Below are 27,599 nucleotides of genomic sequence, written 5' to 3' on the forward strand. Positions count from 1 at the left end.
AATCAGGATCATCAGGATCTTGTACTGTTGCAGAAATAAGTAAGTGGTCCCAGAAGATTCGCTCAGAGGAATGTAATTACTAAGAATGAAGTAGGGAGGCAGAAAACGCTTTGTGCCCCAGGAACACGATTGCCAAGTGCCAGGAAGATTGAGTATTGTAGGAATAAAGGATAGTCAGCCCACAAGCAAAGTTAATGGAGTGATTACCTAGCGAACTTAATATTGCCTTTGCTTGTGCGCTGATTGTCCTCTAGCTGAAGCTGAGCTTAGCTATGGACTGTAGATACGAGAAATAATTCATGAAGCAGTTGCTTTTATTAAGAATTAGTCACAGATCCAATGAACTAAGAGGAATGGGACAAATCATAAGACATTAATGAATAACTTTCATCTATTAACCTATTACTTGTACCTAGAAGGGTTAGAAGATTTAGTCTTTATTGTAAGATGCAGATTTACTCAAAATCTTCTAAAGAGCATAGATAGCAAGAACCGTATCGAAAGTTGTGGGAACAGTTTGTTAATGGATAGATAAAATTTATAGGAAAAACTAATGATGCCTAAATAAATGTGCCAAAACTTCCATGCATGCAAATCCTCTTTCTTATATAAGAACATACTTAGAAAGTGATAATCAAGAAAAGTAGAATATGTTTATTTTATGAACAATTACTTTATATAAAGGTTGTTCCTCAGCCTCTAAAGACAATGGTATAACTTACAGTGTCCTTGAACTTTAAAGTGAGTCCTTATAACCAATTCTTAATACTATTTAATCATGTATTCACATTGTGTTTTCGCTATTTATTAGAGTAATAGTCTCATTCTGCCTATTCCTAACCGCAACAGTCTAATATATTTAGGCTTATCTCAGTGACTAGTTATGTTCATAAAACGTTTGAAAGAATGATACTGAATAAACTATTCTACTGAATCAGACACTAACTCTCCTCTCATCTCTAAGGCTTTGTAACTGGGAAGACTGTGAACGTCTTTTCTCAATATTCACTCTCCTTCCTGATCTCAATTCTTCCACTGATATCGTAAATAGAACTTTCATTCTTTATGAACTGGCCAGAGCGAATTTTACTAGGATAAATGATAATTTTTGAAGCTGAGTTTCCTCTGTTCTTTACCAGGGATCTTGAAGTTACACTAAATAAATGTCCTTATATACAACACTGGAGGATGCTCACTCCCATGTCATTTAAAGATCTAAGTAATTCTCTTCTAAATATACCACCAACCTCACTTAGTCGCAACACTATAAGCTATACTGATGATATCATGATCCATACAACAGATCACATTGAAAAGAAAACCATTTTTTAATAAGGTTCATAAAATATGTAATCGACTATGTCTCGTCACATTTGCATCTGAGGTTGAGATATTGACAAGCAATCAACACGTCTCACACATTAGTAAGTCAGTCGTCAGTGGTCAGTCGTCACGTGAGGTCACAGACCCTGAGCTGCTTTGGGGATTAGCGTGGACGGTTACAAAGCATGGCTTGCTTCTGCAGTGTTTTAAAAATTGAGGTTGGAGAGTTGAAGGAGGAGGTCTTGCTTCTCCAGGAGGAGATTAGGAGGCTGAAGGTCCACCTCAATGGGTCTGGGAGAGAGTGTGAGGTGGCTGGAGTTGTGGGAAATGAGGCTTCTAGCAGTGAGGTGCAGTCTGTCTCTCGCTGTGAGGAGGCTTTAGGTGGGGAGGTAGCAACGGCTACCAGCAGTGAGGTGCAGCCCAGCACCTGCTACAAGTGGCGAGTGGTTCACAGTAATGGGAGGCGCATCAGAGTAAGGAAAGTTAAGAGTGAAGATCTGAAGGTAGGAAATCGCTTCTCTGTTCTTCAGGATGAATGTACTTCAGTGGCCAGTGAAGGTAAGGGTACTACTGCCCCTGCTAATGGAGGTAAGCGCATTCTTGTGGTTGGTGACTCTCAGGTAAGATATATTGATCGTGCTTTTTGTAATAGGAATAAGAAGATGAGAGATAGAGTGTGCTTTCCTGGAGCTGGTGTTGGGGGCATAGTCAACAGGCTGGATAATATCATGTCAGGTAATGGGAACAAGCCCATTATCTGTCTCAGTGCTGGTGGAAATGATATTGGGAAGGGTAGGAGAGAAGAGCTGCTAGATAAGTACAGGTCAGCTATAGATTTCATTAAGTCTAAGGGAGGGATCCCAATCATATGTAGCATCTTGCCTAGAAGGGGAGTACGAGATGAATGGTTGTCTAGGGCAATTGGTGTAAATTGCTGGCTAGACAGATACTGCAAGGAACTTGCAATCCCATTCATTGACAACTGGAACAACTTTTATGGCAAAGATGATATGTATGCAAGGGATGGGGTACATCTCTCTGGGGCTGGGGTGGTAGCACTTGCAGACTCGATTGAGAAGGCCTTTGGTGAAATGCCTATGATTTTAAACTGATAGAAGATAGAGGTATGGGTGTGTGTGGGAAACAAGCAGGTTGCAACACTAGGGTTCGAAACAGTAAATGTATAAAAGGCATTCAGCATGAAGTTATAAATAAAAACAATAGATCAGGTCAGCAAACAAAGGGGTACAGCAGAGGGCAGCAAGGGACTAGCTCCCTTAAGGTTTACTATACTAATAGCAGGAGTGTAAGAAATAAGATAGATGAGCTAAGATTAATTGCAAGTGCAGGAAATATAGATATTATTGCTATAACAGAGACCTGGCTCAATCTGAAAGATAGAGAGATGCCCTCTGAATGTCACATACAAGGCTATAAATTATTCCACACTGAGAGGGTCAACAGGAAAGGTGGTGGAGTAGCGATGTATGTCAGAGACAATTTAAATTGTTGTGTTAGACAAGATATAAAATTAGAAGCGTCAGCCACTGAATCTGTTTGGTTACAGCTTCTCGAGGGCCGAGAAAAACTAATTTTGGGTGTGATTTACAGGGCCCCAAATCTTGATAGGGAGTGCAGTAAACTTCTATGGGACGAAATTCGTAAGGCATCTACAAACGAAAATGTTGTGCTAATGGGAGATTTCAACTATAGACAGATTGACTGGAGCAATTTGACAGGAAATTTAGAGCCAGGAGACTTTCTTGATACGATCCAGGATTGTTTTTTTAAAACAGTTTGTGACAGAGCCAACTAGGGGAAATAACCTCCTTGATTTGGTTCTTGCCAGTAGGGAAACACTAATTAATAATCTTGAGGTTAATGATGAGCTTGGGGAAAGTGATCACAAATCACTCAGTTTTAATATATCATGGAATTCCCCTAATAATGGCAATCAAGTCTCTGTCCCTGACTTCCGCTTGGCTGATTTCATAGGACTGAAAAATTACTTAGGTGGGCTGAACTGGAATGACCTGACTAAGGGTCAGGTAGGTGGTGATGGATGCCGATATGACGCTTTCCAGGGCATAGTTCTAGCTGCTCAGTCAAATTATGTTCCAAATAGGGAAATTAGATCAAACAAAAATGATCCTAAATGGATGAACAATAGATTAAAATATCTAATTGGTCAAAGGAGAGGCATATATAGGCAAATCAAAAGAGGAGAGGGGCAATTAAGAAATCGATATATTCAGTTAAAGAGAGAAATAAAAAAAGGAATTAGAAAAGCAAAAAGAGATTATGAGGTTAAAGTTGCAAGAGATTCGAAGACTAACCCAAAAGGATTCTTTCAGGTATACAGAAGTAGGATCAGGGACAAGATAGGCCCACTCAAAAGTTCCTCGGGTCAGCTCACTGACAGTGATAAGGAAATGTGTAGAAGTTTTAACACATACTTCCTCTCAGTTTTTACACAGGAGGATACCAGCGATATTCCAGAAATGATAAATTATGTGGAACAGGACGATAATAAACTGTGCACGATTAGGGTCACAAGTGACATGGTCCTTAGGCAAATAGATGAATTAAAACCTAACAAATCCCCAGGCCCTGATGAACTGTATGCAAGGGTTCTAAAGGAATGTAAAGAGGAGCTTAGCAAACCTTTGGCTAATCTTTTCAACATATCACTACAAACTGGCATGGTGCCAGATAAGTGGAAAATGGCAAATGTGATACTTATTTTCAAAGCAGGTGACAGGTCCTTAGCTTCAAACTATAGACCAATAAGCCTAACCTCCATAGTGGGAAAATTTATGGAATCAATAATTGCCGAGGCAGTTCGTAGCCACCTTGAAAAGCATAAATTAATCAACGAATCTCAGCATGGTTTTACAAAGGGGCGTTCCTGCCTTACGAATTTGTTAACTTTTTTCACTAAGGTATTTGAGGAGGTAGATCATGGTAATGAATATGATATTGTGTACATGGACTTCAGTAAGGCTTTTGACAGGGTCCTACATCAGAAACTATTGAGGAAAATTAAGGCACATGGAATAGGAGGAGAAATTTTTTCCTGGATAGAGGCATGGTTGACAAATAGGCAGCAGAGAGTTTGCATAAAAGGGGAGAAATCAGAGTGGGGAAGCGTCACGAGCGGTGTTCCACAGGGGTCAGTGTTGGGCCCCCTGCTGTTCATACAATATAAAGAGCGACATCAGCAAGTTTGCTGAAGGCCGTCGAACATTCTGAAGAGATGAGATTGAGACACTTATGCAGCATATGGGAAATTCAGAGCAGTGGCTTCATCACAATCAAAGAGGAAGCAGGAGAATTAATCAGTCCCTCAACCTGGAGTGATGTGTTCACATCAATCTACAAGATTGAGAACACATCGACTCCAGGTTGAGGGACTGATTACCTCATTCTCCTCCTCTCCTTACGCCTTCCTCTTTGTATTGGACTGATGAAGCCACTGTGTGGCGAAACGTTTCCTGAATAAAGATTCCCATATGCTGCATAAGTGTCTCAATCTTCAACTTGTCGGTTTTTCAAACCATTCATCACACTCCAGGAAGATTTGAGTAGACTGATGCAGTGGTCGGAGAAGTGGCAGATGCAGTTTAATATAGACAAATGCAAAGTTCTAAATGTTGGACAGGACAATAACCATGCAACATATAAACTAAATAATGTAAATCTTAATATTACGGATTGCGAAAAAGATTTAGGAGTACTGGTTAGCAGTAATCTGAAACCAAGACAACAGTGAATAAGTGTTCGCAATAAAGCTAATAGAATCCTTGGCTTTATATCAAGAAGCATAAATAATAGGAGTCCTCAGGTTGTTCTTCAACTCTGTACATCCTTGGTTAGGCCTCATTTAGATTATGCTGCACAGTTTTGGTCACCGTATTACAGAATGGATATAAATGCTCTGGAAAATGTACAAAGGAGGATGACAAAGTTGATCCCATGTATCAGAAACCTTCCCTATGAGGATAGACTAAGTGCCCTGAAACTGCACTCTCTAGAAAGACGTAGAATTAGGGGGATATGATTGAGGTGTATAAATGGAAGACAGGAATAAATAAAGGGGATGTAAATAGTGTGCTGAAAATATCTAGCCTAGACAGGACTCGCAGCAATGGTTTTAAGTTAGAAAAATTCAGATTCAGGAAGGATATAGGAAAGTACTGGTTTGGTAATAGAGTTGTGGATGAGTAGAACAAACTCCCGAGCACAGTTATAGAGGCCAGAACGTTGTGTAGCTTTAAAAATAGATTGGATAAATACATGAGTGGGTGTGGGTGGGTGTGAGTTGGACCTGATTAGCTTGTGCTACCAGGTCGGTTGCCGTGTTCCTCCCTTAAGTCAATGTGACCTGACCTGACTAGGTTGGGTGCATTGGCTTAAGCCGGTAGGAGACTTGGACCTGCCTCGCATGGATCAGTAGGCCTGCTGCAGTGTTCCTTCGTTCTTATGTTCTTAAATCAACTGAGTCACTAAATGCTGGTAAGGAGTTTAGCATTTCTAGGATCTATGATAGGATATATGTGATTAACATTGCAATCACTAACAGAATGTTTCAAAATTAATTAGACGCTGTCACCACAAATCCTGTCATATGTCTAGGAAACAATAAACTCAAAGAAAAGTGGATCGTGAAAACAAGAATTTATATTACGTTTTATAAACTTCATGAACTGTAAAGGTGAAAAAAACAAGAACATTTGTCTCCTTTATGGAAGCTATATTTAAAAATATTACATATGTAAAGCCTCTCACAAGAAGCTTATTTCTCATGATATCTATCTTAAATCAATTGCAAAAGCAATTGTTAAAGAAGAAATTTATTGCTTAACTGTTAGCAATAATATATTACAAATTATATTTACAGATGGATATAAACAGGAGGTGACATGCAGTGCTATTTATCCTGTTATTGCCGCTTCCCTCGGAATAACAGTTAGAAGCCTGCGTACATCAATAACACACAATGATAACATGAAAGTAGACAAGTAACATTTTCGGAGCGACTCACAGTGTAAACAGACTGACTGATGCTGTGGTATTCAGGTTTCGGCTTCGTTAAAAGTACTTCAAGCCCCGCCCGTGGGATGCTTTGTTTACTGCTGGCAGTTTGGTACATACAGGTGATGATGATAAAACTAAATGCAAATTATGCTTTCAGGCTTATGGTCACTCTCTTGAACAGTCTGCTTAAATGTCCACTTACTGACCAGTGCAGAGATAGACAGAACAATGACCTATGTGATATGTAAAAATGTCTCATTACTGATAACATTGTATCGGAAATTTTAAGTAAACTTCGTAAATTCCCTTACTGGAGATGACAAATGAATTGCTGAGATATATCGTCATATATACTTCTGCTAAACCTTTCCTGGTTCTTATGCCTTTTATGTATCCGTATGCTCTTACGCTACCGTCCGCAGGATAAATACAGCTACACATAAACAAGCCGCTGAGCAAAACTTAAATCTTACCCTCATTAAGCGTTCGTACTGTGTTCAGCAGCATCACAGTACACTCGGCCAATAAACTAGCTGTCATGTTTCTAATGCTTTGTGAATTCATTTGTTAATCATTCATATAACTCGTTGTATGACATTCCAGTAAAGGCATTATTTTGAGAAGATAAATTTGAAAAACATAAATTTAGGATTTTCTTATTGTCTACAATGATTTTTTAAGTTCTTTGAGTACTTTAATAATTTCCGGAGCGCCTTCTCCGGTCTTGGGTGTCTCAAACTCTCCGCCAAAATAGGCGTGAATTTTTGCTGGTACTAGAGACTCCAAACCAGTTGTAGGATCCCAAAAGTCTTGGCACATGTCTCTCAAGATAGTGATGATCATATTTATGAGGTCCTCGTCTCGCCACTCAATTTTGTTTTCCCGTTTGTGTTGCAGTTGATTTAAGAAGCTGTTCTTCATTGCAAACCCTGCAGGTATCATGATTTTCCACTTACGCGAGTCCCACCAGGTGTAGTTTGCCTTTACTTCCCGAGGCATCCAAGGATCAGCCTTCAGGTGAGAGAGAAGAGTCTTGCAGCCCAGGTAAATCCGACGCTCTTGTGGGTCTAGTTGACTGAGGACCTCTGCTTCGGCGCCAGCAAAGCTACAACGCCACTCTCCATCAGTTGTATTACAAATGTACAGCTGGTTAATGCTTGCTGGAGTGAGTGGTGGCCTACTCACCTCTGCTGGCCACGGCACAGCCAATACAGGAACTAGGTCTATACTAATCTGCAGAAGAGGATATTCTTTTCCTTGCCAAGCGAATGCCAAAGCAACGCCTACCTGAGTTCTTGTCACACCTGGAGATACTAAGCTAAGATGACGACTCTCGAACGTCTGCTTCTCCAGGACTCTCCTCACTAGCTCATAAAAGTTATTTATCAAAGATTTTCCTTGCAAACCTGGGTTGTCTGTCTTGACTCGAAGTCTCAGTCTGTGTCCTTTCAGGGCGGCCAAGTGTGGTTCTTGTTCCACAATTTCTACTGTCGTTCCAGAAGTGTTTGCCAGCACAACACTTAAATCATACTCATCAGGTGTAAATAAACGAGTACCATCTGCCGAACTGCCAACAGTGGTAAGCTTACCCTCGTAGAGTCTGTCAATAGAGCTGACATCATCCAAGATAATTTGTACCTGTTTAGTAACGACCTCTTTCACCTGCTTAGCTTCATCTTTATCAAAATTAACAGTAATTTCATCTAACTGTCTTCCTATTTCCTTTATGTTAACAAGATTTAGAAGCTTTTTAATTCCTGCAGAGGGTTTATGGAACACTAAATTATCTTCAAGAGAGGTTTCACTTTTCAGATTACGACGCAAATAGTCTTTAAAGTTGCGTACGATATCAGAAGGTGTTGTTCCAGCCTTGCTTACAGGCTGTTGGTTCCTCAAAACCTTTTCCAACAGTTGATAAGATTGATCATGACCAAACATGGCAGCATAATGTGATGGAGTATGTTCATAACGGTCTCGTTTAAGAGCAGATGCTCCAAGACTGAGTAACAGAGCCAAACAGCTTGAATTACCATGGGAAGCAGCTTCGTGGAGGCCGGTGGCATCGTAAGTATTATCAACTACTGTGTCAGCATCAAGGCCGCCCACAGTAACCAAGAGGTATGCCAGCTGCAGCAGACCTCGCCGGCAAGACACCAGGAGAGAGTAGGTGTGGACAGCGTGTTCTCGTGGTGACCATCCTGTACGACGCTGAGTCTTGGCACTAGCAGGAGTTGCAAGAAATCTTGTAAACAGAGAGTTATATTCATCCAAAACTTCCTGCAGCTGCTCTTTTTCTTCTTTATCCTTAACCTTCTCTCTTAGTTCTTCTAACCGCTGTTTCTCTTGACGATATATATCCTGAAATAATTAAAAAATGAATATATATATATATATATATATATATATATATATATATATATATATATATATATATATATATATATATTATATAGATAGATAGATATATAGATATATGCAAGCTATAGCAGACAGGCGATTTTAACTATGCAATACAAGCCAAAGGGGGGTGGAAATCTTTAGCTAAAGTACTTTCACACTTCTCAGTGCATCATCAGGAGCTATGCAATGTTGCAAGGTTGCAACTAAAGGAGTGTGGGGAATTTTTTTTCTCAGAATAGCGCAGAGTGGGCCTGTCGCCTCCGCCTGGCTCTCTTAGACTGTGGCCAGCGGTCAGCATCACACCCACCACTACCATCATCCCACATCCCCCCCATCTACAATCCTGTCAGACACTGCAACTTCTTGGGATCTTAATATTGGGAATTCTTCGCTTGCCTAACCCTTGGGCACGACCTACTTCCACATTGAACAAATGTGACACCACCTACGTCTGCTGCACCTCTCCTGCCTACGGTTTATAAGCTACTTCTCGGCACATATGCTGTATTATATTCAAGATTGATGGACTGACCACATCGACTCAAGGTTGAGGGACTGATTACCTCATTCTTCTCCTGTTCATCACGATTTTCCTTTGTATGGACTGATGAAGCCACTGTGTGGCGAAACGTTTCCTCAATAAAGATACCTAAGAGTTGCACATGTGTCTAATTTATCAACGTGTCGGTTCTCTGAACCATTCATCTACCCACCACCTTTGTTGGAAGGTGTGTTTTTAATCAGCCTTTGTCTCACTGTCCCCGTGTTTTTTTAAAGTAAGGTTTATACTGATCTTTTTGAATGCCTCACACAGGCAAACCAGATTCACATTGTGTGGTAAAACTAGTACATTTTTCCTAGCCATCATTTCCTTAGGTTCAGTCCAGTGCAAAGTTTTTTTCTTTCCTTTTCTTTTTTTTTACTGACATTAGTGCCTTCTCGACAAAATCATTAGGATATCTCAGTTTTGTGGCTATGTTGAATATCTTGCTGATTTCGTCCTCTAGGTACTCTGGACTACACATGCGCAATGCTCTCAAGAACACTGTGAGGAACACACTCCTTTTCACCCTGGTTTCTTGGTTGGAATAGTGGTGACTGTATGACGAAACATTGGTGGACTTCCTATAAACTGTAAATTTGAATTTTCTTTCAATACGATGGATTAAAACATCTGGGAAAGGCAAAGTGCTGAACCACACAAGCGACTCCGGAGTTTATTATAAACTTCTCTAGCAAAGAATTAAGTAGTGACCAACAGGCAGCACTAGGCTTCAGATTAAGCTTTGCGCCGTCAACTAATGATGTTAATTATGTAAACCTAGCAAAATAGTTTTGCATGGCGGAAAAACATGGTGACTTGACTCCTGATGATTTTAATATATATCCTGGCTGTAAGAGAGCCACGAGGAGGTGACATGCCAACTCTGCGCTATTCTGAGAAAAAAAACTTCCCCTCACTCCTTCAGTTGCAACATTGCAACATTGCATATATGCAATAAGATCACAGTAAACAGGTGATTTCAGAATATGCAAAACAACCACTCTGAAAGAATAGAGAAATTCCAAGCGCTTTCGTGACTACTCACATTATCAAGGAACTATGTGATAATGTGAGTAGTCACGAAAGCGCTTGGAATTTCTCTATTCTTTCAGAGTGGTTGTTTTGCATATATATATATACATATATATATATATATATATTATATATATATTTATATATATTTATATATATATATATATATATATATATATATATATATGCGTCATAAGGAGCTATGCAATGTTGCAAGGTTGCAGCTGAAGGAGTGAGGGGAAGTTTTTAAACTGCAACATTAACACCCCTCCAGGACTCAAGTCCGGCCTGCCGGTTTCCCTGAACCCCTTCATAAATGTTACTTTGCTCACACTCCAACAGCACGTCAAGTATTAAAAACCATTTGTCTCCATTCACTCCTATCAACCACGCTCACGCATGCCTGCTGGAAGTCCAAGCCCCTCGCACACAAAACCTCCTTTACCCCCTCCCTCCAACCTTTCCTAGGCCGACCCCTACCCCGCCTTCCTTCCACTACAGACTGATACACTCTTGAAGTTATTCTGTTTCTCTCCATTCTCTCCACATGTCCGAACCACCTCAACAACCCTTCCTCAGCCCTCTAGACAACAGTTTTGGCAATCCCGCACCTCCTCCTAACTTCCAAACTACCAATTCTCTGCATTACATTCACACCACACATTGCCCTCAGACATGACATCTCCACTGCCTCCAGCCTTCTTCTCGCTGCAACATTCATCACCCATGCTTCACACCCATATAAGAGCGTTGGTAAAACTATACTCCCATGCATTCCCGTTTTTGCCTCCAAGGACAAAGTTCTTTGTCTCCACAGACTCCTAAGTGCACCGTTCACCCTTTTCCCCTCATCAGTTCTATGATTCACCTCATCTTTCATAGACCCATCCGCTGGCACGTCCACTCCCAAATATCTGAATACATTCACCTCCTCCATACTCTCTCCCTCCAATCTGATATCCAATCTTTCGTCACCTAATCTTTTTGTTATCGTCATAACCTTACTCTCATGTATTCACTTTTAATTTTCTTCTTTCGCATATCCTACCAAATTCATCCACCAACCTCTGCAACTTCTCTTCAGAATCTCCCAAGAGCACAGTGTCATCAGCAAAGAGCAACTGTGACAACTCCCACTTTATGTGTGATTCTTTATCTTTTAACTCCACGCCTCTTGCCAAGAACCTCGCATTTACTTCTCTTACAACCCCATCTATAAATATATTAAACAACCACGGTGACATCACACATCCTTGTCTAAGACCTACTTTTACTGGGAAATAATTTCCCTCTTTCCTACATACTCTAACTTGAGCCTCACTATCCTCGTAAAAACTCTTCACTGCTTTCAGTAACCTACCTCCTACACCATACACCTGCAACATCTGCCACATTGCCCCCCTATCCACCCTGTCATACGCCTCTTCCAAATCCATAAATGCCACTAAAACCTCTTTAGCCTTATCTAAATACTGTTCACTTATATGTTTCACTGTAAACACCTGGTCCACACACCCCCTACCTTTCCTAAAGCCTCCTTGTTCATCTGCTATCCTATTATCCGTCTTACTCTTAATTCTTTCAATAATAATTCTACCATACACTTTACCAGGTATACTCAACAGAATTATCCCCCTATAATTTTTGCACTCTCTTTTGTCCCCTTTGCCTTTATACAAAGGAACTATGCATGCTCTCTGCCAATCCCTAAGTACCTTACCCTCTTCCATACATTTATTAAATAATAGCACCAACCACTCTAAAACTATATCCCCACCTGCTTTTAACATTTCTATCTTTATCCCATCAATCCCAGCTGCCTTACCCCCTTTCATTTTACCTACTGCCTCACGAACTTCCTCCAAACTCACAACTGGCTCTTCCTCACTCCTACAAGATGTTATTCCTCCTTGCCCTATACACGAAATCACAGCTTCCCTATCTTCCTCAACATTTAACAATTCCTCAAAATATTCCCTTCATCTTCCAAATACCTATATATATATATATATATATATATATATATATATATATATATATATATATATATATATATATATATATATATATATATATATATATATATATATGCAAAACAACCACTGTGAAAGAGTAATGAAATTCCAAGCGCTTTCGTGACTACTCACATTGTCAATGAGAGTAGTCACGAATGCGCTTGGAATTTCATTACTCTTTCACAGTGGTTGTTTTGCATATTTTAAAATCACCTGTTTACTGTGATCTTATTGCATATATATTTTTTATTTTTATTATCACACTGGCCGATTCCCACCAAGGCAGGGTGGCCCGAAAAAGAAAGAACTTTCACCATCATTCACTCCATCACTGTCTTGCCAGAAGGGTGCTTTACACTACAGTTTTTAAACTGCAACATTAGCACCCCTCCTTCAGAGTGCAGGCACTGTACTTCCCATCTCCAGGACTCAAGTCCGGCCTGCCGATTTCCCTGAACCCCTTCATAAATGTTACTTTGCTCACACTCCAACAGCACGTCAAGTATTAAAAACCATTTGTCTCCATTCACTCCTATCAAACACGCTCACGCATGCCTGCTGGAAGTCCAAGCCTCTCGCACACAAAACCTCCTTTACCCCCTCCCTCCAACCTTTCCTAGGCCGACCCCTACCCCGCCTTCCTTCCACTACAGACTGATACACTCTTGAAGTCACTCTGTTTCGCTCCATTCTCTCTGCATGTCCGAACCACCTCAACAACCCTTCCTCAGCCCTCTGGACATCAGTTTTGGTAATCCCGCACCTCCTCCTAACTTCCAAACTACGAATTCTCTGCATTATATTCACACCACACATTGCCCTCAGACATGACATCTCCACTGCCTCCAGCCTTCTCCTCGCTGCAACATTCATCACCCATGCTTCACACCCATATAAGAGCGTTGGTAAAACTATACTCTCATACATTCCCCTCTTTGCCTCCAAGGACAAAGTTCTTTGTCTCCACAGACTCCTAAGTGCACCACTCACCCTTTTCCCCTCATCAATTCTATGATTCGCCTCATCTTTCATAGACCTATCCGCTGACACGTCCACTCCCAAATATCTGAATACATTCACCTCCTCCATGCTCTCTCCCTCTAATCTGATATCTAATCATTCATCACCTAATCTTTTTGTTATCCTCATAACCTTACTCTTTCCTGTATTCGCTCTTAATTTTCTTCTTTTGCACACCCTACCAAATTCATCCACCAATCTCTGCAACTTCTCTTCAGAATCTCCCAAGAGCACAGTGTCATCAGCAAAGAGCAACTGTGACAACTCCCACTTTATGTGTGATTCTTTATCTTTTAACTCCACGCCTCTTGCCAAGACCCTCGCATTTACTTCTCTTGCAACCCCACCTATAAATATATTAAACAACCTCGGTGACATCACACATCCTTGTCTATGGCCTACTTTTACTGGGAAATAATTTCCCTCTTTCCTACATACTCTAACTTGAGCCTCACTACCCTCGTAAAAACTCTTCACTGCTTTCAGTAACCTACCTCCTACACCATACACCTGCAACATCTGCCACATTGCTTCCCTATCCACCCTGTCATACGCCTTTTCCAAATCTATAAATGCCACAAAGACCTATTTAGCCTTATCTAAATACTGTTCACTTGTATGCTTCACTGTAAACGCCTGGTCCACACACCCCCTACCTTTCCTAAAGCCTCCTTGTTCATCTGCTATCCTATTCTCCGTCTTACTCTTAATTCTTTCAATAATAACTCTACCATACACTTTACCAGGTATACTCAACAGATTTAGCCCCCTATAATTTTTGCACTCTCTTTTGTCCCCTTTGCCTTTATACAAAGGAACTATGCATGCTCTCTGCCAATCCCTAGGTACCTTACCCTCTTCCATACATTTATTAAATAATTGCACCAACCACTCCAAAACTTTATCCTCACCTGCTTTTAACATTTCTATCTTCATCCCATCAATCCCGGCTGCCTTACCCCCTTTCATTTTACCTACTGCCTCACGAACTTCCCCCACACTCACAACTGGCTCTTCCTCACTCCTACAAGATGTTATTCCTCCTTGCCCTATACACGAAATCACAGCTTCCCTATCTTCATCAACATTTAACAATTTCTCAAAATATTCCCTCCATCTTCCCAATACCTCTAACTCTCCATTTAATAACTCTCCTCTCCTATTTTTAACTGACAAGGACAAATCCATTTGTTCTCTAGGCTTCCTTAACTTGTTAATAAAATATATATATATATATATATATATATATATATATATATATATATATATATATATATATATATATATATATATATATATTTATGTACGTTAACATATTTTATTATAATGATATATTTGACATAGAGTTAGTACAAAAAGAAAGGGATCTGACCTCTTTCACTTGTGCTGAGTAGTTTGAAGGCAGCATATCGACAGGTAATCTGCCCGAGCAGTCAGGGATGTAGAGAGAGGCTCCCATATTCTTAACCATCTGTTTTGCAAGGTTCCAGTTGTTAGCGTCCAGTGCAGCGTGCAAAGGAGTGATGCCAGACTCGTCTTGCAGGAAGGACTTGCCTCCTGCCTGTCTCAGGAAGGAAACTGTCAGTGGACAGTTGTTAGTGGCAGCTAAGACCATGAGTGAGGTGAGCTCGTTAGGTGACTGGTTAGTCCACCTTGTCTGCCAGGGAGTCTCACCTCTGAGACTAGTCAACACGTGTTCAATGCCTTCACTAAGAGCTCGGTCTTGTGGCCTCACTCGTCGATGCTCAGCTTGTAGTGCATGCAGAATATACTGAAAATTTAATGATAAATAAATTATATTCCAGTAACAAATAAGTCTTAGAAAAAACGTACATGTAGGTAAGGTAAAGTCTTAGCAGTAAAATAATCATGAAAATCTTTATCGTTAATGTTTCTTCAAAGATATTTCATATGTATTATTCTTAACAATACAAGACAAGTCACGGTATGAATAAATTTTCTTTGTAAGTACTTTCACACGTCTCCGTACGTCATCAGGAGCTGTGCAATGTTGCAAGAGTAACAACTTGTGTAAGGAAGATATAGTGAGGAGAGGCAGCGTTTGTCACCTAGGCACCCCACCCCCTTAAGGCACCCAGGCCCCTCCAGGCACCCCACCCCCTCCACCCATGCAACCCCCTGCAGGCACCATACCCCCCTGCAGGCACTCCACCCCCTACAGGCACCCAGCCCCCTCCAGGCACCCCACCCCCTCCGGGCATGCAACCCCCTGCAGGCACCATACCCCCCTGCAGGCACTCCACCCCCTCCAGGCACTCCACCCCCTCCAGGCACCCCACCACCTCCAGGCATGCAACCCCCTGCAGACACCATACCCCCCCTGCAGGCACTCCACCCCCTACAGGCACCGAGCCCCCTCCAGGCACCCCACCACTTCCAGGCATGCAACCCCCTGCAGGCACCATGCCCCCCTGCAGGCACTCCACCCCCTCCAGGCACCGCGAACCCTCCAGGCACCCCGCCCCCTCCAGGAACCCCACTCCCTCCAGGCACCCCGCCCCCTCCAGGTACCCCGCCCTCTCCAGGTACAACGCCCCCTCTAGGAACCCCGCCCCCTCCTGGCACCCCACCTCCTCCAGGCACCCCGTCCCCTCCAGGTGCCCCACCCCCTCCAGGCACTCCAGGCACCCCACCCCCTCCAGGCTCCCCTCCCTCTCCTGGCACCCTGCCCCCTCCAGGCACCCCACCCCCTCCTGGCACCCTCCCCCCTCCAGGCACCCCACCCCCTCTAGACACCCCACCCCCTGCTGGCACCCCACCCTCTCCAGGCACCCCACCCTCTCCTGGCACCCTGCCCCCTCCAGGCACCCCGCCCCCTCCCGGCACCTCGCCCCTAACAACCACTCCCCACACGAGGTAGCGTAAGGAGGACGTCCGAGATTTACAGAAAGCGAGAAACAAAATTCGTAAAAGGATATTTAATAGCCATCCTTAAGATACATCAAATAGCCATCAACAAGTCATGTGACGTAAGAGATTATGTTGTACTAATGAACAGTACCCAAACAAAACAATAATTTTATATAAACATTCTAATTAATTAAAGAGTCAAACGCACTCATTTATCAACTTAAACTATCGTACATCCTGGGAGGTTCTAGATTGTTTAAGAAAATGCTCAGAAGAATTTTTTTATATATATTCTTAAATACTGCCTACCGATATACTCAGTATCAATTATTATACCTGTACCTTGGTTATTTAAGAATGACTCAAGAAATCGTAATGACACGATTGCAAACAAACCGTAACACGGACGAGGATAGAACCCGTGATCAGAGTCTCAAAACTCCAGACCGTCGTGTTAGCCACTGATCATGGGTTCTATCCCCTTCCGTGGTATGGTTTATTTAAGAATCTTCCACAGTATTCTTGTTATTCTTTAAGACATAATAATCAAATTATCCTTTATCATTAACTAACAGCCTCACCCTGTTTAGTTGTCATCCACCCACCCTGGTGGTGATCGTAAGAACTGTCATGGTTGTAGATAACATTCGTCTCCTGGCGAATCCTGATTGAGTAAAGCGATGGTTTGAGGGAACAGTTCATTAGATAGGAGTAGAGAAAGTATGAATGTATGGTGGTGGTAGTTTGTTGGGCAGTCTGCTTGTTAATTAGGGTGAGTTTCTAGCTCCTGTTTCCCCCTTCCTTTTTTTTACACCTGGTGGGAGGTGACGTGAGCGTCTCTGACCTGTGCAGAATCACTTGACTGGCGGCTCCCCATGCATGTGTAAGCATTCATTCTGTTCCTGTTTAATTTATATTGGGTCAATGTTCGCATCGCTCCCGGGCCGTGCGGACCTGCTGCGCAGACGCTCCTGATTGAGTTGGCTTGTGCGCAGTTTACCTGACTGAGCTGCTACCCCTGGTGTTAGCTGGTGGAAACTTTATTTTCTCCAACATGGCGCTGAATAGCAGAAGACGAATCAATACTGTCTGCATTGAGATGATCTGTGGGGCTGTCACAGGATCCACCATGGACGTATTGCTGCCAGCGATCATTCGTGATACCTATGGTATAGCAAATGAGGAGATATGTGGTGTCGCACTCAATGGAACGACAAGAATCTTCGTTAAAATGACGTCTGCACGAGTCTACGAGGCGGTGGTCGACAAGTATCAGGAGACCATCATACCGGTTAATACAGCTGTGTCGGTGCGATTCCATGATGTATCTCGACAATACACTTGGGTGAAAAAATCAGGAATGTGCCTTTTGAGGCGACTGATTTTTATATTAGCAGTGAACTGTGTAATTATGGGACGGTTCACGTAGCCACAGCGGGAAGATGGGCAACTGGACCGTATGCAGGTATGCTGGAAGGTACATATACTGTTAAAATGACTCTACGACATATGTTGTGTTGAAGGAATTACGGACTCAAGTCTATGTAACGTATGCGGGGCAACAACGTACGTGTCGGCTATGTGGGTCATATGACCACATCGTGGCGTAGTGTGGGAAACGAAGTGGGTACCCGGCACAACAACGGCAATGGCAGTCAGTAGGCGAGGTAGGCGACCAAGGAGAACAGCCTCTTGCTACGCCGCCCCAACAACGATTGTCATGGAGTGAGGAGGTGAACAAAGAAAAGGAGCTCGAATCGCCAGTTGTAACGCTACAAGGAGAATCTCAGTCTTTGGACATACATCAGGTTTTAGAGGATAGAATACCTAATATGGGTGAAGAAGCGGCGGCGTCTTTGGTAAAGGCGTTGGATGTCTTGTTAGAGGAATCTGTCCTAGATCATGTGGGAGACCCAGGCTAAGTTCTGGGGACGGCTGTGAATGAAGATGTGGCAGGAGATAACGTTTTGTCGACGAGAGAGTCTAAAGGATTGAAGGTGCATGCAGTAGAGGTGGAGGTGCATCAGGACGGTGCTTCAGATGTCCAAATGCAGGTGGAGGGCGGGACACGAAAAAGGACTGCAGCATCATCGGATTCTGATGATGTGCTCACTCCTGCCCAACGCCCTGGGAAAAAGTCTTGGGTGGAGGTACAGCAGAGAGAGAAAGGTGAACCCAAGGATCAAGGGATTGCAAAGGTGATTCCCAACAAAGGGGGAAGGGACAGAGGTGTTGCGAAACGAACTGCCGGGGACAAAAGGAAAACCCATTTGTTGAATTCAAGTGTTTTACTATAAATATTAACGGGTTGAGAGCTGAGAGGAAGCTTAAGTGGTTTAATGAGTATTTGGTGCGATTAGGTGTGGATGTGGTATTCTTACAGGAACATAATTTTAGGCCTGGTTATGAGTTGGATGTGAGTGGTTATAATGTGTACATGGAACATGCGACACGGTTGAAAGGTGGGGCTGCCATTTTGGTAAAGGAAACTAGCCGATTTATAGTAAGGCGTAGTGAAGGTGGGGAGGGGAGGGTGATTACAGTGGATGGAACCTGGGGTAGGGTTCCCATTAGTTTAGTATGTGTATATGGCCCGGCTGAGGGTGACGTGAGTATTTAAACTAAATTTATTCAGGACGTACTGGGCTATTTTTTACGTGGTTTACCGAATGTTGCAATAATAGGCGGAGATTGGAATTGCGTGATACGTCGTAAAGATGTGGAGCCTAGAGGTGCGGGGTGTTGTTTGGGTATATTGGGGGATTTATTGACTGGGGTGGGGTTAAAGGATGTGTGTAGGGGGGGAGGGATGGTTGAGCATACCTTCATTAAACGAGGTTATACAGCGAGGTTGGACCGAATGTACGTGCCTTGTGCGGTTACTGTGCGGAGGGTGAATGTGATAGATGTGGTTTTTTTGGATCATAGAGGTGTTGTAATAGATGTGGATATTGCGGGTGTGCCTCGGAGGGGTCCAACATTTTGGAAATTAAATGTAAGGTTATTGAAGGAAGAGGATAGTCTTTTGTCTTTTGGACATATATGGGATCGTTTAGTGGTTGAAGCACCAGGGGATGTTGCCTTGGTTAATTGGTGGGAAACGATAGCCAAAAAACGTATTAAGGAATATTATATTAATCGAGGGACGAGATATAATCAGTTACAATACGGTTTTCAAAAATATTTAGAGGGGCAGTTGCGTGAATGCTATGCACAAATTAATGCTAATTATCCTGTTATTGAAATTGAAAGTTCGAAGGAACATATACGAAATTTACAAAATGAGAGGTTAGATGGGGAAAGGCTTAAGGGCTGGATTGAGGAGGTTTTGTGGGGAGATCGGCCGTCGGTGTGTGTGTTGCAGAGTCAAAACAGACGTCGCAAGGCAATGGAGTTAATGGGGTTGAATGTTCAGATAGGTATGCAAGGGTATAAAGTGGATCAGGTGTTGACGACGACTGAGGGTATGAGTGGGTATATTGATGCTTGGGTTAAGTTGAAAACGCAAAGTGTGGGAATAAGCGAAATAGCATTACTGTCCATTGGAAGGTTTGTGCGGTGTGAGCTGACAGAGCATGATCGATTCGTTTTGGAAGGGCCGATAACGGAGTGTGAGACATGGGAAGCTTTATCCGGGGCACAATTAGGTAAGGCACCAGGAATTGATGGGTTGCCCAGCGACTTTTATCTTCAAAATTGGAGCGTTTTAAAAGGGTTTTTGGTAAGATTATTCAATATCCTTAAGCGGGATCGGGTCTTAGGGGCTCAGCAAAGCATGGCTGTGGTCGTTCTAGTGCCTAAAGGTGACCCATTAACAGTCAAAGATTATCGTGCTATTTCGTTATTGTGTGGTGATTATAAGATTTTTGCAAGGATTTTAGCTAACAGAATAAAAAAGGTCCTGGGTAAAGTGATTGATAAGGGACAATATGGGAAGGTCTATGTATGATGGGCACGGTTTGATTAGAAGTTTTATTGAAGAAAGAGTAAAACTGGGAGGGATGGGGGTGTTGGCTATAGATTGGGAGGCGGCATATGATAGTGTAGAACGGGAAGCGTTATGGAAGATTATGAGATGGCAGGGGTTTGGAGAGGGAATTATTTCATGGGCCAAATTACTGTATCAAGATGAATCCTTGAGGGTGCAGGTAAATGGAAGGTTAGGAGAACAAATTCAGATGAGAAGGGGTCTACGTCAAGGTTGTCCCCTTTCACAAATATTTTTTGCGTGTTTACAGGATCCCTTTTATAGAGGAATTAGGGTCTTATTAGGAGCTAAAAGGGTAGGTAACGAAAGGGGTGGGGGGGGGCTGTCATTGTTGGATATGTTGACGACACAACGATTTTAGTAAGTGGTAACAGGGATTTGCCTCGGGTGGAAAAGTTAGTGAATGTTTTTGAAAAGGCTACTGGTATATCAATTAATAAGGAGAAAACGAAGTATATGGATCTTGGGGATGGGTTAAGTGAGGAATGTGAAGTAGTTGAAAGGTGGAAAAAGGTGGACCAATTACTGATTTGTGGGATCGTTTATGTAAGTAATATCAAGTTAGCACAACAAATAAATTCAGTGCGTATTGTAGATGGTGTACTGAAGCACATCAGTGGTTTAATAGGTGAGGCAATGTTATGGGTCATCATAAACATGAGAGATCCTTCACATATTAAATTGGGAAACCTTGATGGGGTGGATGGTAAGGCAGTGGTAGTGGTGGTAGAAAGGGTTTATCTGATGTATGATTGGCGTAATATTTGGGGGCGTTTGAACAAATTGCGTTTAAAACCTAAAGTACGAGAAGTTGTGCATAGATTTTTACATGGGATCTTACCATCTGGAATGGTTTTATTCCATAAGAGAATACGGGAGGATGGGATATGCATGGCTTGTGGCGGATTGGACACTATTTTCCATATGGTGTATTTTTGCGAATGTATTGAACTAATAAGGGTTTGGTTGGGTAAGGTAATAAGGTTAGTGGGAGGATGGGGGAGGGGTTTCCAGGTGTTGAGGGTTTTAAGCTTAGACATAGGTGGGGTGAATCATATGGTAGAGAATGTGGTAGGGCATATAATTACGGATTATATTTATATGTCTTGGGCTATGTGGAAATTTATTTGGTCCCTAAAGTTCCACAGGGCAGGTCCAGCATGGCCGTATGGGATGGCTGAGCTGGGCAGCCCTTAAACCCTCCCAAACAAACAAAGCATTCTCTGGTTGGCGATTGTTGGTAAGCTTATTTATTTATAGATTTACCCTTCAGGGAAGGAGTAGGTAGTTCTACTGATAGTATATTAATATTAGGTTTACTAAGGCATCTGTAGATAATGATAATGTAGACCTAAGACCTTAACATAGGTAGTAATAGGCCGATAATGTAGGCAAACACTAGGATAAGTTAGCTAGGGAGAACTGGCAGCCCTAGTTTGAATGAAGAGACGAGGGTAGGGAAGAGAGACCAGCTCGTTCTTCTTACGACAGACACCATCAAGACAAGACGTGCCGTGAACAACAGACTGTGCCCCACGTGTCTTCACATCTGAGACCTGGGGAAATCGGGTAGAGGCACCTCGATGTACCGTAGATGACCTCCGTCAGGCCCTTACAGTAAGACAAGACCTTCACTTTTTTCTCGTAGATTCTGGCCAGTGTCTTGGGAGATCGTGGGTGAGTTTTAACTGTGGGTCCGGTATGCAACAGAGAGAGCATGCCCATTAAGTACCAGTGTCTCAGAGCAGTCTTGAAGCTAGTGTCTGAGTCTGCATAGTTATACTAGGGGATACATACCCTCTTGGATATAGGAATTTCTGAGGTGCAGGCAGGACACTAATTACGATTGAATATTGCAGGAATTAATGCTCCTGGTTGCACGTGGTTTCTGAGGGGGAGTCCAAAGGGGCTAAGGCTAGCTTAGGGAAGTGAAGATCAGGATATATGCTGCAACACCAAGTAAGTTAGTCCTTTATACGTGCATGCAGGCGAGGTTTCTTGCAATAACAATCATTTGTGAAAATCTGTCCTATAAGCCACTTGTGAGGCTGAGGTACCCACCTCAGAGCTCGGTGTCAACAGAGTTTGCCAGGGTAGGCGACTCACTTGGAGGCAGTCCACACAAATTTTCACAGGCTATGAGAGGAGCGAACGTGTGTGAAAGAATTAATGCGTTAACAGCAACTTTTTATAGGACAAAGTGTAGGAATAAGGAGGTGTATGGGGGGAGATGGGAGAGGGATTTAAGTGAAGGTTATAGGAATTTCACATTACGGGATTTACGGGAGTTGAAAGGCAGATAAAGGGGATGAAATGGGCTGGTTTCCTAGAATGGGCAGTAGCATGATGAGTTTGTTTTATGGAATGTTATATGAGGTATGTCCGGGGTGCAATTTTAGCATTATAGGTTCTGAGTGTTTCAAGTACAATACAGTTATATTTGGAATTGTCGACTTGTAACTTTATATATATTTACTTTCATGTATATATCATTAATGGTTTTTTCTTATGAACATTTTCAATGAAATTCAATACAAATTTTCTATGCGTATTTATGATTTTAATACAATGTGTAAATGTCAAAAAAAAAAAAAAAGCTTTTTATGTTTCAGTTTAATTACAATATATTTTTGTAAGCACAATTGAATTGGTTGTCAATAGAAGCATAGTGTGTTATGATATATTAGGGTATTGTTTTCCTTTTAATTTGTCTAGATGGTGGCAATACTATGTATGTAGTTAAGATTTTTAGGAAACCTTGAAGTTGTGAGGAAGGATGAATTATTCGTGGTTGAGTCGACGTAATATTATAAATGACGTTGGAAGTAATTGTGTTAAATTTGACAGTGTGCTTTATATTAATATTTATATGTATGTACCTGAGTGGTAATTGAAGTCTGATTTTTAGAGATGAAGAGTGGGTTTTCCTTTTTATTGTTCTTTTTTTCTTGATGGTAATACAAGGTTGTATCATGTACACCAACGGATATGGTTAGGGGTATGTGGTAAATTTTCGTGTTGATTAGATATTTATAATACAGATGGAATACTAGGCTTAGGTTAGGGTAAAATTATGATAATTGTGAAATGTTCCTTGATAGAATCGGCTCTTTATTATGCAAATTGGGTAGAATGGTTCTACGTATGGCATTATTGATAAATGTTGAGCTAATTCTAATGGCAGGTACGATGTGTAATGTACATGTGCACACCTGGGCGAGCGGCTACGCGGACCGTGCAGTTCTCATGGACCTGTATGGTCGGTGTAGGTGTTACGCTTGGATGTGTTCTTGACATCATAGGTTCAATTATTATCCTATATTTCTTTCCGTGTTCAGAGCAGAAGGAATTTCGTCCGTAACTAAATGATGAATGTATACTTGTATTTTATCATTCTAGTGTACATTAAGAGCAAGGATGATTAATTGGAGGAAGGGTTAATATAGGTTGTATGTTTTTTTACGAATGTTAACTTATCCACATGTATCTAGTATAGGACAGTTTTAAGTTTCGGTATCAGATTTTATAGTTGGTTATAGTTGTCATATTTGCTATATTGTTATGTTATTTGTTATTGTTTCAATATCTAATGTAATGTTTTTCAGTTATTTTTTTTTTTGTATTTTATTTAAAAGACATACATAGCACATAAAAGTAAACGACAAATTACATAGTGAAAACAGTGGTGAAAAATTCTTCATAGTACATGTACTTTCCAATTAACATATTACATCTGAAAGACAAATCTGTACAGTAAACAATGACCATTCCAATCCTTGAAGTAATGACATTATGTCTGGAACACTAAATCTAACCTAAAGACTCCTTGGCAAGTACATCTAATTCCTGCCACTGATTGTACATCCTGCCACGGTACACCTTAATTGTACATCTTACATTGTACATCCTGCCACGGAATGTACATACTTACATTGTACATTGTCCTGCCACGGAATGTACACCTGTACATTCTGAAACACACTACACCTACCATGCCCGGAATGTACACCTTTTTGCGCATGTCAATCCACCTGACACGTAACAATCTTTATATGTAACTGTATATTGTATGAAATACTTTCATTATTCCATATTGAACAACATGATACGTTCAGTATCACTCAATGTATTGATATAATATAAAATTCAATTCTACATGATTCATGTACAACGTATATCTACTAAACACCCAAACATATCACCTTCTCCAGGAAGGTATAAATATATACATATGTTACATACACTTTACAACACAACCAGTGAAACAAAAACCTAATCCTATGTCATCCATCAATTACCCTATAATATATATCAATTCAATGGTAACCTAAACCTACGGGCTCTATAGAGCTCCCATGAAAAAACAATATGTAATAAGAAAACAGGATAAGTCAAGCTTTCTAAAAATATTTCACCCATATCATTAAAACCACTACTAAGATGTAAGTCTGTTAGCACAAAACATAACAGTGCATGACCTTCACACGTCGATAAATACTGATGCCTTCCTACCACACGCAATACTTCATGTGTATATATAAATTTCGCATTCACACAGTGCACCCACATTGTCATTTCATTACACACATACCAATAATTTCGTTGCAGATATATAATATTCCATCACATTACGACATCTGTCGTCCTTTGTCAATTACATAATTAATAATTAAATTGAAGAACTTGTATCGTTCACAACACACAACCCGCTCATCACACAGTCAAAGGCACTTATGTCTCAGTACTATATTCATTCTCTTCCACACTAAACCCTTTCACACTGTCCTTATCGGGAAGCCAGCCCGCCGCGACCCCTTACATTGCACGTAAATCCCATAAATCCCTCAACCTAAAACTCCGATAGCCCTCAGTAAAAGCAGTCTCCCAACTCCCTCCATAAATTTCCCTATTACGACACTTAGTTCTGTAAAATGTCGCAGCTAACACCTTTATCCTCTCATCCACGCCCACCTCCCTCATGGCCCATGACGTATATATAAAATCCGTGACCAAATACACCACTGCATTCTCCACCATCTTACTCACCCCACCTATATCCAAACTTAAAGCCCGCAACACCTGCAACCCTCCCCCACCCACTAACCTGAACACCTTTCCTAACCAGACCCGCACAACTTCTATACAGTCACAAAAATATACCGCATGAAAAATTGTCTCCATGCTTCCACACGCTCTACATTCCCCTCCCTCCCTTATCTTCCTATTGAATAGAACAACCCCAGACGGCAAAATCCCATGTAAAAATCTAAACATTACCTCCCGAACACCCGGTTTTACACGTAATTGTTTTAGACGCGTCCATATTTCGTTCCACACATGCATAGGGTATGCTAATTCAACAGCAGTCACCACTGACCTACCTTCCACTCCTTCGAGGACCCGCAATTTAACACACGACGGATCCCTCACTGTCATTAATAACCTCAAAATGGCCTCACCAACTATTAAATTCCTATCCCCCCACCACCGTTGCATATCCTTACGTACTCGCACAAGTCCACCTCCCCTCCCTCCCCCCTCCCTTATATAACTTCGTTTTAGGTACACGCTCATCATCCTTTTTTCCAGAGGTAAAAGTCCCAGCCCTCCCCGACTGACCGGAAGCGTTAACACCGCTCTACTTAACCATTCGCAGCCCGATCCGCATATAAACCTAAAAGCCCCATGTTGTAAACATTTCACCTCACGTCTCATCAGCGGGTACATGACAACGACATGCCATAACTTGCTGTACAATAGCACACTCGTCACTATTACTCTTTGATGCAGCGTTAGTTGCGCCGCCCTCAAACCACCAAGTCTTTTCAATACTCCATCCACTATTCGCACCGAATTCACCTCTTGAGCCACCCGTGTATTTCTCACATAAATTATCCCACATATCATTAGTTGATCCACCACCTTCCACCCACCCCCTACCACCTCATCCCCATTTGTACTATCCCTTAGGTCTAAAAACTTAGTCTTCTCAACATTAATTTTCATCCCTGAAGCCTCCCCAAACACATCCACCACCTTACCCACCCTAAGCAAGTCCCTATTACCTCTCACCAAAACAGTCGTGTCATCCACATAACCTACGATACCAGCACCCCCCTCCCCCCGGTCAGTATCCTCCCCACCTCCCGCAACACACCTCCGAATGGCCCTATAAAATGGATCCTGTATACACGCAAACAATATTTGTGATAGTGGGCAGCCTTGGCGCAGTCCCCGTCGCATCTGTATTTTAACTCCTAGCCTCCCGTTAACCTGCACCCTCATCGACGCCCCCTGATACAATAATTTTGCCCAAGATATTATTTCTTCCCCAAAACCTTGCCAACGCATGAACCTCCATAACGCTTCCCTTTCTACACTATCATAAGCAGCCTTCCAATCTAATGCCAATACACCTCCATCACCCAACTCCCCCCGTTTCTCTATAAATTCTCGAATCATGCCATGCCCTTCATACATCGACCTTCCTGGCACCCCATATTGCCCCCTATCAATTACCTTGCCTATTACCCTCTTTGATTCTGTTCCCTAATATTCTCGCGAACAACTTATAATCTCCACACATAAGCGAAAGTGCCCGATAATCCATTACCGTTGACCGCTCCCCTTTCGGTACCAACACCATAACGGCCGTCCGTTGCTGCTCTCCCATTACCTCAGCCGCCTTAAGTATGTTAAACAGCCTTACTATAAAACCCCTCAGAACCCCCAATTCTTTACGTAGAAATAATTTGGCAGTCCGTCTATACCCGGCACCTTTCCCAAGCTCACTCCTGACAACGCCTGCCAAATCTCACACTCCGTAATCGGCCCACCTAATGCCACCCGATCTTGACCATCAAGCTCACACTGCACATACTCTCCCATTTCCCCCAATGCCACTTCACGGATGCCCACTCTTTGCGTATATGGCTTAAACCAAGCATCTACATATCCACTCATACCCTCTGTCGTTACCAATGCTTGAACCGCTCTATACCCTTCCATCCCTACATGTACATTTAACCCCATCATCTCCGTTGTCACTCTCCTCTTTCTCTGGCCTCTTAACACGCAAGCCGACGGCCGATCACCCCATAGCACTTCTTCCAATCCTCCTATAATTCGCGCACCATCAAAACGCTCGTTTTGCAATACCCTAATACTATCCTTTAAATAACAAAAAGGCACAATACCGTGACTGGAACGATACACAAATAACCCGCACATAAAAGACAGAAGCTTACGACGACGTTTCGGTCCGACTTGGACCATTGACAAAGTCACACTAACAGAGGAGGAGCAGGACGGCTATATATAGGCAGGAAGAGGTGGAGGTAGTAGTAGTGGTAGTAGTAGTAGTAGTAGT

The 27,599-nt window shown here is 42.1% G+C and overlaps 1 protein-coding gene across 2 annotated transcripts in view; it reads right to left on the bottom strand.

Moving 5' to 3' along the window:
* Positions 1-6,055: 6,055 nt before the first annotated feature.
* The window catches only part of LOC128692438 (serine/threonine-protein phosphatase 6 regulatory ankyrin repeat subunit B-like), a 148,549-nt gene continuing 127,005 nt past the window's right edge, over positions 6,056-27,599 (bottom strand). For both annotated transcript variants that reach the window (XM_070096500.1, XM_070096501.1), the window contains exons 6-7: positions 14,744-15,142; positions 6,056-8,718 (exon numbers count right to left, since the gene is read on the bottom strand). In XM_070096500.1, coding sequence (XP_069952601.1) covers positions 7,024-8,718; positions 14,744-15,142 — 2,094 coding nt within the window. In that variant the 3' untranslated portion in view covers positions 6,056-7,023. The remainder of the gene's footprint in view (positions 8,719-14,743; positions 15,143-27,599) is intronic.

The sequence above is a fragment of the Cherax quadricarinatus genome, chromosome 53, assembly GCF_038502225.1.
Source record: "Cherax quadricarinatus isolate ZL_2023a chromosome 53, ASM3850222v1, whole genome shotgun sequence".
Lineage (NCBI taxonomy): Eukaryota > Metazoa > Arthropoda > Malacostraca > Decapoda > Parastacidae > Cherax > Cherax quadricarinatus.